Genomic DNA, 9,824 nt, shown 5'->3' with positions numbered 1-9,824 from the left:
ATTATTTTACTTTTAAAATTTATTTATTGAATAAAACGTTTACCTTGGACCAAAAAGAAGTAAGGGATCAAATACTCTTTCACAGCACACAACACTTTGAGGCCTAACATAAACGGTTTCTCATGCATTTCAGAATTTTTAATATACCCATTATTGTTTTTATTTTTAACAAAGGATGCCAAGGAATGATAAAATGCAGTTTCAGCGATTATTTGTACTTACAGATCACTTGTTTTAGTTTGGTCTAATCTTTTTGTTAAACTTACCCTTAAATCGTAGTTGTATATCATTTAATTCCATAAAGTGAAAAAAAAAAAGTCAAGATCTCCGTAAAATATGTCTTGGATAACAGAACTTGAAAAACGGAACGCAGAGAACTTAAAGATAATTAGCGCCATCTTGTGGCATTGACTGTAATTAATATGAATGACTACCTGAACACATTAGTTTTAATAATAATAATAATAATAATAATAATAATAATAATTTTATTGGTTTTACTGTTCATTCACTTAGAACTGAACTTAACAGCGTTTCGATGTGCAATGAACTTAATACCGGTGTACGCTTGACAATAAACCATTCGTACCCTCTGACGAAACTCCGCCCGTCCGACTATCAACCCAAACAGATACCGCTAGCTAATTTAGCTCAATACAGCTGCGAGAAAAATGCCGCTTCCTACTTTAACGTTACGCACTTGAAACATTTCTCAAGAGGTTGCTTAAGAGTCAGAGAAAACGAAGCGCACACCCGGGATGTGCTCAGTTGCTGGATGTGATTCGTCGCGTCGCAGTGCGCAGCGATTTAAATTACCAGAAGATCCGGAGGAGAGACTGGAATGGGTCATGTTTATAGCTAAAGTCAACAAGCAGTGTTTTAAGGAGTCGTCATGGACTGATATCTCTGTTTGTAGCGAACACTTTCCTGAGGACTGTCTTGTTAATGTGAATGACAGAGTCCAGCTGAAGCCCAGTGCTGTCCCGTCATTGTGTTTAAATATGGGAGCTGAGGAGAGCTCTGACTGGGAGGTAAGTGTTCCCGTCTCAGCTGAAAACGAGGTGGATTCATGAATCCAGAGTCAAGTTTAGATCAAAATTGTGTCTCCAGGTTATGAGCACTGGACTTTGCTGATATAGAGACAGATTGAATTGCTTGGTTGATGTTAAAATTTATCCCAAAGGGCCTTCATTCTATCAAAAAGAAATTATACATTTAAAGTATTCTCCCTCCTGTCCCCCCCTTTTCCTGTTATGTTATGTTTAAAATATAAGAAACCAATTATGCTTCTTGCCACAGGCTGCAACAGAAGATGCAACCTCCAGCATCACCTCAGAGATTCCCGAGATTGATGCTGTTCTTGATGAGGAGAGTGACCCTAAAGATGAATCGGTGGAATCAAGTGATTCGGGTGAAATGGATTCGGACGAGGACTGGAAGCCAGTGCGGGGTGTTTTCCCCGTGAAATTATTCCCTGCGAAACAAAGCAGCGATTCTGTAGACCATATTGATTACTGCGATTATCTTTCACTCACCCCCATACACAGCCAACTCTGCACAGACTGTGGAAGGTTCTTTGACAGACGAAAACCTCATACATGTGAGCACAAAGTGAAGCCTTATCCCTGTTACATTTGTGGGAAAAGATGCGTCAATGAGATGGCTTTGAATTTTCACAGCAGAATTCATAACGAGGACTATGAGTTCAATTGCAAATTCTGCAATGTTACGTTTAAGTTGAAGGCAGACAAATTTGCACATGAGCAGATGCACATAACCCAAGGGAAACCGTACAAATGTCCAGACTGCTCGGAGACTTTTGCCACAAACAAAGAGCGCAGAGTCCACCTGGAAAATCACAGAGGGACGATAGAGTTGAAATGTCGCTTCTGTGGTGTTGAGTTCTTCCGTGCTCTTTCCATCCAGAGGCATTTATTGATCCATACCGGAGCAAAACCGTACAAGTGTTCAGTTTGCCAGCGTGGCTTCAACCAGTCAAGTCATCTGAAGTCCCACATGCGCCTGCACACTGGGGAGAGGCCTTACAAGTGTCAGCACTGTGACAAGTGCTTCAATCACAACGTGAGCTTGAAGAACCACGTCCAACGTTATCACCCTGTTCGTTCTGGACCAGAACCAAAGACGGATGCAGAAATCATGTGTACGAAAAGAGACGCCAACAGTTCTGAACCTAACATGTTCCGGAAAAGTATAGACCAGGATCTTGACAGCGATGAAGAGGAACAGGACACAGATTGTGACGCACAGATTACTGACGATGAGACGCGAATGGAAGGGTTTTACAGACCTAAAACTAGAAGACGGGGCACAGGCAGACCAATAGGGCGGCCTAAAAACTTTGAATCAAATGCTGCGAAAACTGGAAAGTTAAATGGAAAGAGGCGGAAATAAAAAATCTACCTATGAAGAGAACGAGGCGCCCGGCTTCAATCCTTCACAAGAAGAAGGATGAAATGCTGACACTGAAAATTGATTTTTATATTGTATAAATAAAACAACTGCTTAGTATTGCCTTAAAATGTGAAGAAAAATGTTATTTCAGAGTACTTGATCATTGACTTATGTAGTGAATGAAATGTTCAAACTGCAAAATACGTAATAAACATTTATGCAAATTGTGGTTGACAGTATGTTAATCAAGGCTAATATTAAATTCTTAATTTCTCAGAAGCAGATTTGGAATACATAGTATTCTGTGTTATGATGGTTGAGGCCCATGTGCTAGAATTAAAAAATAAAAATAAAAAGTTGTCTGTCGGTAGGTAGCTACCTTGAAGCATTTAAAATTCTTGCAGCAGGGAGGTTTACAAAATTATTTAATAGTTTCATCCATGAAAACTCCAGGAGAGCAAAAATGTTTATTTTTTTTATTTGCATAAAAGATAAAAATTTTAACTGAGACCAAGTTCCATCTAAAGAAAGGTAATCCAAGAGCATGATGCTTCCACCACCATGTTTTATTGTGTGTGTATGATGTTCTTTCTGTGATATTTAGGTTTCTTTTGTGCCAACTGTATTGTTTCAAGTTGTGCCCTAAAATTTTATGTTGTTTATCATCGAGCCATACCATATTTGCCCTTCTCAGTGTTTTATTTGGAACAAAATCTCTAATCCTTAGTCTAGAGATATGGAGTAAATATAGAGTACTGTTATTAAAAAATATGCATACCACGATCAGTACTCACTGTGAGTTCAAGGTCCTTCTAACCTGCATATTTATTTTTAGTTTTCAGATTAAGCAATTATTTTTCTTTTTCACATAGGTGTTAGTAAAGATTATCGACAAGAAATTGGTTCAAAGCAGTATTTGTGTATCTCAGTGGATAATTAAAATTCCATCTTGTTTCCTTTTAATTTTAGCATTTTTTTTTCTACAAGCCAAAATAACTGAGAAGTTCAAAAACAATATTTATCCTAGAACACAGTAAGAAACCACTGTGACTTATTAATTTGCAAACATGTTACAGGAAGAAAACATTCCCTTCAGGCACATATAATTCTGTATGTCTAGTTTTCCTGGAGGATTTTATAATAATAACCACTATTCTAGATTCTTACCGGGAAATAAGGTAGCTGAGAAATGAGGTCTGTTGATCCCATTCTACTGCATTCCAGAAATAAAATAATATGACTGATAATCAGAAATGAAAGTGATTTACTTTGTCTGACCGGTGTACGCTTGACCACAAATCATATCAACCCAGCAGTGACACTCCGCCCATATAGACATGGCTAATCGAAAAAGAAACACAATAAATTAGCTCAATGTTAATGCAATCTCCGCTCCTATACTAATTTTAAAATAAATGTTAAAAGAGTAAACGCAAATGTTAAAAGGGCAAATCTTAAAGCCTATCATGTGCTTTGTGGGTTATTGTAAATCACCATGAGCAACTGTACAGGGCAATTTTATATCAAAATCAACAGGCAACTATTTAAAGATGCACCCTGAAACAGATTGGTTTTTACAGATATCGGGCTTGTTCAGGATTTATGTACGGCTACAATCAGGGAAAGGACCAAAAATGTGGAATTTGAGGAATATAAACATTCCTTTACCAAGTCATCTTCATTGATAAAAGAATCATGCAAAAGGAGAATACCACAAAGTGTTTCACTTAAAAAGAGGCAATCTAAAACCAAAAGCAGCGCTGACACATTGAGCGCTAATAATATTTGCAGAAATAAGGAAGCACAATGACATTAAGGATAAAAAACAAGAACAATAGAGGAGAGACAACCGATTTTTCTTTCAATTTTGAACAATTACCAACCATATTAACAAGAGAAATAGAAAACATATACTCTCCAACAGAGAGAAACAGAAAAAATTCTTGTAAAGAAAAACACAATAAAAATGCTCAAAGATAGTAGAATTAAACACGGGATTATTCAATTTAGTTCAAAAAATTCATACGTTTTTCTAACGTAATAGGGACATATTCTAGTAAGGCAATAACCTAAACGTTATTCCCGTTTTACCATCTCTAGGCTCTATAAACCACAATAGTTCCTCAAAAAGGTTTCAGGGTTATGGAATTACGCTGACATGAAGTGGGGCTTGAGAGCCGAATGAACGTCTTTACTGTGAGCGGAGCCAAATGATTTGGATCTTGAAACGTCGTCTGAATTCCCATCAGTCCAGGCTCCCTTCCATGGAACCCCGCCCCTTCGCGCTCCACCGCCGCTGAAGCATCACTAGTTAGCTTTTAGCAATGTTGTGCTGTTGACGATTGTTGGGTAGCTAACTTCTTACTTAAGTGTACAGTTCCAGACTTTGTACACGCTGGTGACCAAACTTAAATCCAGGATGTGCTCCGTCGTCGGGTGTGAGTCATGGCGTCGCAGAGCTCAACACTTCATTCTTCCAGCAGACCCAGAGAGGAGACTGGAGTGGGTCCAGTTTCTCTTCGAAGTCAATGGTCAGAGACTTAAAGAAACCTCGTGGACTGATATCCGTGTTTGCAGTGAACACTTCACAAGTAACTGTTTTCTAACAGTGACTCGAGCTGCTGGTTCGACCCAGCTAAAATCTGATGCTGTACCGTCAGTGTGTTCGCCTGACGAACCAGAGTCCAAACAGGTGAGATTTCATGAAGTGAAACATCTGAAGAAGTTTGCCCTTTATGCTGTTTTCCAGCGTCATTGGTTACGTGATTTTACTGCTCCTGAGGTGGATGCACAGTGAGGGTATTTATATTGTTTTCTTACGTAATACAAGCCCCAAAAAATATGGTAAACATACGAACAATCCCTAATCGACACGAAGTCAGCAAAGGTCAACACTGTTTACTGTATGTTAGTTAGAACCAATGCTGCTGAAATATTGGCCTGTCCCACTGTGTAACTAATTGGTCGCATGGTTAGGGTTTGTGTCTATTTAGAAGATCTCTTTTTTTTTAGGTAACTGTACTAACCCTGCATGGCTGTCCCTGAAAAACATACCCATTTGAAGTAGGCTTCTTCAGGGCCATTTCAACAGTAGAAACTGTTGTGGGCCATTGTACATTCAGCACTCAAGGTCTGCAAGAAAGCATCTGCCTCAAGGCAATGTAAAAGGGGTGTTTTTTTTTCTTTTTTTTCCCAAATACTTATTTGTTGAACAATTTCTGTACCACCAAGGTTGTTGCAGAATTTGCAGACTTGTGTTGCTTCAAGCAAGTTTTCATAATTCCATGTATTTAACTGTTTTTGCTTGTTTTACTTGGTCTGTTTTTGCTTGTTTACTTGGGATTAAACTCTGTTTAAAAAAAAATAATACCAGCTTAACAAATGCCATGGTCCAACTCCAGGATCTTCAACATTAAACAAAGAGGAGAACTGCTATTTAACGAGTGAGTTGCCTTAAAATTTTAGGCATTTAATATGAAAACCCCTTGCTTTTGCATTGAATGTTTTCTAGGGGTTTTTTTGTTGTTTTTTTGCAGGCGTCCCTGCAAGCCCAGCATCAAGCGAGGCCTCTGAATCTTCATCGTCAGATTATTGTAAGATGCTGGAAAAAATCGAAAACCTTGACATTATCAAGGAAAAGTGAGTTTTCCTCTAACTTTTTTTTTTTTCTTTTACCATTTTATATTAAGATGGAAAACTTCAAAAGTCTGATGTATACTTCTTTCCCAGAGTTAGCATGCTTCGGACTAGTAAGAGGTACATTGTGAATGAAAAGCAGCTCCTCCGGCTGTTCTGTGCCACTTGCCCCGTGTGTCAATCTGAAGTAAAAACGGAGAAAGTGGTCTGTGGAGTCCTCTTAGTCCTGAACCAGCAGTGCCGGCAGTGTGGCTACAAGAACCACTGGAAGAATCTGACCCAAAACAGCATTACTGCAATGTCAGAGGATCATCAGACCAAATGCATGGAAATATTTTTAGAGGTACGGACCAAATGTCCAAATGAGGTTTTCTTCTTTTAAAAATGGTGTTATATTAACTTCCTTAAGAATATGTTGCAATTCAAAAAGTATCTGTGTTTGAAACAATTAGTACAATTTTGATTTCCAGGTCAAAAATAAATTCTAATTGTCAAATAAGCAAAATCACGTCATCCTAACTGGAGGCAGTTGGTAATAAACATATGCTGCAACTTGCATGAATGTTTCAGCAGCAAGTTGGTTTTTCACTTTAAAGTCGAAGACTAAAATAAACCCTAATTTAAATCTAAGTTTCATTTGTGTTCGAATACCCGTTCAGTCTGACATCATTGAAAAATCGTAATTTCTGAGACCTCAGATGACTGAATTTAAGAAGATCAGCATGTATTTGTCTACGTTTGGAAGTGGTTATAATCTAATGAAGTTGTTTGAACAGCATTAAAGGATGGCTTTTCTGGGGCTTTTTATAATATAAACCACATTCACCCCTCCACAAACATAACTCCCAGATTTGAAGATGTGTGGTAACAGAGGGCTCGGTGACTTGGCCACGACTTTTTGGCGTGTGGTGGGAAAATCTAGGTTTTCACCCACAACTCTAAAGAAACGCTCTGCCACATTCGTCCACATCATTGTCCATCTTCTATAAAAAAACCAAAAAAAACCAACAAAAATCATAGTAAAACCACTACATTTATCTGCTTACATGTTTCACTCTTATTGCCACTATATCACAGTGACTACAAATAACAAAAGTTTTTTGTTGTTGTAGTTTTTTTCATTAATTTTTGATAAGTGTAAACATACGCTTTAAATATATCTTTGACTGTTTGAGAAACAACAATCTTAAATTTTGTTTGTACAGAATTCATTGTGTTTTAAATCCCTCGCTTGTTGTTGTGTGGTCGACAGGCAACATCTACAAAGACAGCAGAGATCGCTGAGAATGTCGAAGTTGTTGACGAGGAGAGTGATCACACCATAGAAACGGAGGAATCCAGCAATCCGGGCGAGGTCAAGGACTCGGACGACAGCTGGGACCCGGAGACAGAGGACAGCTGGGACCCGGACGACGAGCTTTCAGTTTTGGAGTCTGAGAACGAGAGCTCTGGCGAAGAAGTCCACTTGCACGGCAGTCTGAAGGTCCGGGAGCTCTGCGCAGACTGCGGGATGTTTTTTGTAAAACGAAAGCCTCACACCTGCGAGTATAAAATTAAGCCCTTCTCTTGCAACACCTGCGGGAAGAGGTACGCCACTGACCAAGCCTTAACTCTTCACAACAGGGTGCACAGTGCAAACTATGAGCATTCTTGCAAATACTGCCGCGTTGGGTTTAAGACAAAAGTGGCCAAAAAGGCCCACGAGCAGACCCACTTAAATGAAAGCGATCCTTTTAAATGTCCCGAATGTCCGGAGAGGTTTGCCACGTACACGAAGCGCAAAAACCACATGAGGAGACACTTGAAGCCGGGGCCTCTGAAATGTCCCGTTTGCGGGATCGAATTCTTTTGGGCTGTGGCTCTCCAGAGACACTCGATGGTGCATACGGGGGAAAAACCGTTCGCGTGCTCGGTTTGCCAGCGTGCCTTCAAGCAGCCCAGCCATCTGAAGTCCCACATGCGCCTGCACACGGGGGAGAGGCCTTACAAGTGTAAACAGTGCGACAAATGCTTCAATCACAACGTGAGCTTGAAGAGTCACGTCCGGCGTTACCATCAACAGAAAACGACAAACCCGAAGGGATGCGCCGATGGTGACCCCGAAGTAGAGGAGGCGCAGCTTGCAGAAAAGGAGACGAAAACTCGGAGAAGGACAGGGATAACCCTCACAGGTAGACCGGTCGGGAGACCTAAGAAGAACCACAGAGTCACAATGACCGAACAAAAGAACGACTCTGGCCGAGCCGGTAAACCAAAGACGGCCAAAGTAAGAAAGCGAAAGCCAAAGAAAAAGCCGTCTAGCAGTGAAGAAGAGGAGGAGGAAGAGGAGCTGAGCGAAAGTGAGCAATCCTTGGACTTAATGGAAGAAGAGGAGCAGTAGCAGAATGAAGATGTGAGATCAGGCTTGTAAAGAGAAAACTCAGAGTTTGACCTGACAGAAATTGCATCTGTAAGAATTCAAGAAGCCCCAGAAAACAATGTTGAGGAAGCTTAAATTATGACTCAGTTAGGACCAAATTCTCCTTTTGCAGATGTGGAGTTAGTAATCTTTGGTAACAAAAGGCAATTCTCAGGTCATTTAGCATGGTATAAATCATTTTTGAGATGCTGTTTTTTTTTTAAAGTGGAATAAAAAAAAAGTTTGTTTTTTGTTCTTCAGAAAAAAAAACAACTTTTGAGAGGTGTCTGCTTGTTTTAATTGAAAGAGAGAGAGAGACCATGTTCTTGACTGACCTTGATTTTTGTCTTTCTGGTTATTTAACTCCTGTACAAATGTTCATTTGGGGAAAAAAAAAACAAAACATTTAGTACAATTAAAGTCAGTACACTGTTTTAGCTGGTTGGTGGTATTTTGTGTATCAGCCTTGATTAAATTGAATTAAAGTTGTTCTACATTGTTCTCATATTTTAGTTTTATGTAAACGTAGTTGGATGACTTCAATACAAGAACGGTTTTCAGCATAAAGTTGCTAAAATATTTTTGGCTCTGTCCAGCAGTCATCATTTGTCTCATTTCATAACATCTACATTATCCAAACGCGGAGAATGAAAATAGAATATAGAATATGAGGTTAAGTTTTCAGCTAGCAAGCTATAATCAATTTATATGTCAGATTTGAGATATTAGGTCCAATGATTCATCTAAGCGTTACAGTTAAAAATAAACTATGTAAAGGTGGCAGAAATGGTTTCTTTACAGACATGAAGCCGAAGCAGGAAGAGATGAAATGGCAACATGTTGCTACAAAGCAATGGGAACAATGTAGTGATTGGGCGAATTGACCCAAAACTCCCCTGGACTTTTTCCTTCGCTGCATTCGCAGGTGTCGTTTCCACATCCACGTCTAAGTTCAGAAATTAAGAGCTGCAAGTCCAGATGCAGTTCTGATTCTTTTTGATATTTGTGTCCACACCCAGGTGAAGCTCTGCAGCTCTTGGCGCGGCACACATCACAAAACATCCACACTCTTCTGTTCTTCATATATGCCATGCAACATGTGAAAGAAATGCAACAAGCTTGACTTTAGCCTCACCACAAATGCAGAATTTAATTGCTTCATTCATTTTCTGATGGCTGAAAGTTTTTAGTTTTAAACTTAATTTGGGATTAAACTCTGTTTAAAAAAAAAAAAATAATTATAATGGCTGAGTGCACTCCCTGTGCTCCTCTTTGATTTAGTAACATTCTGCTGTACAAACCGAGGACACGCTAATCCTCGATTGGCATCATTGTTTGTTTCAACGTCTGGATGAGCAGATAAATCCAGATTTGTCAG

At 39.3% G+C, this 9,824-nt stretch overlaps 2 protein-coding genes across 3 annotated transcripts; both read left to right on the top strand.

The window, feature by feature from the left end:
* The first annotated feature begins 588 nt into the window (after positions 1–588).
* Positions 589–2,641, top strand: LOC103148314 (zinc finger protein 771-like). The gene is made up of 2 exons (XM_007567024.2): positions 589–1,031; positions 1,300–2,641. Exons 1-2 carry the CDS (start codon positions 759–761, stop codon positions 2,410–2,412), a joined length of 1,386 nt encoding a protein of 461 aa, XP_007567086.1. The 5' UTR covers positions 589–758; the 3' UTR covers positions 2,413–2,641.
* Positions 2,642–4,630: 1,989 nt separating this feature from the next.
* Positions 4,631–8,709, top strand: LOC103148313 (zinc finger protein 600-like). Of its 2 annotated transcripts, XM_007567023.2 has the most exons (6): positions 4,631–4,943; positions 5,022–5,104; positions 5,786–5,855; positions 5,949–6,051; positions 6,142–6,391; positions 7,301–8,709. In XM_007567023.2, the coding sequence occupies exons 1-6, from the start codon at positions 4,832–4,834 to the stop codon at positions 8,426–8,428; spliced, it is 1,746 nt and encodes a 581-aa protein (XP_007567085.1). In that variant the 5' UTR covers positions 4,631–4,831; the 3' UTR covers positions 8,429–8,709. The 2 variants fall into 2 exon arrangements, with proteins under 2 accessions (XP_007567085.1, XP_007567084.1); XM_007567022.2 differs by having other exon boundaries at positions 4,632–5,104.
* Positions 8,710–9,824: the final 1,115 nt, after the last annotated feature.

The sequence above is a fragment of the Poecilia formosa genome, unplaced genomic scaffold (assembly GCF_000485575.1).
Source record: "Poecilia formosa unplaced genomic scaffold, Poecilia_formosa-5.1.2 Scaffold202, whole genome shotgun sequence".
In the NCBI taxonomy this organism is placed as follows: Eukaryota; Metazoa; Chordata; class Actinopteri; order Cyprinodontiformes; family Poeciliidae; genus Poecilia; species Poecilia formosa.
Note: the sequence above shows the minus strand (reverse complement) of the source record. Positions and strands in the feature narration are given on the sequence as shown.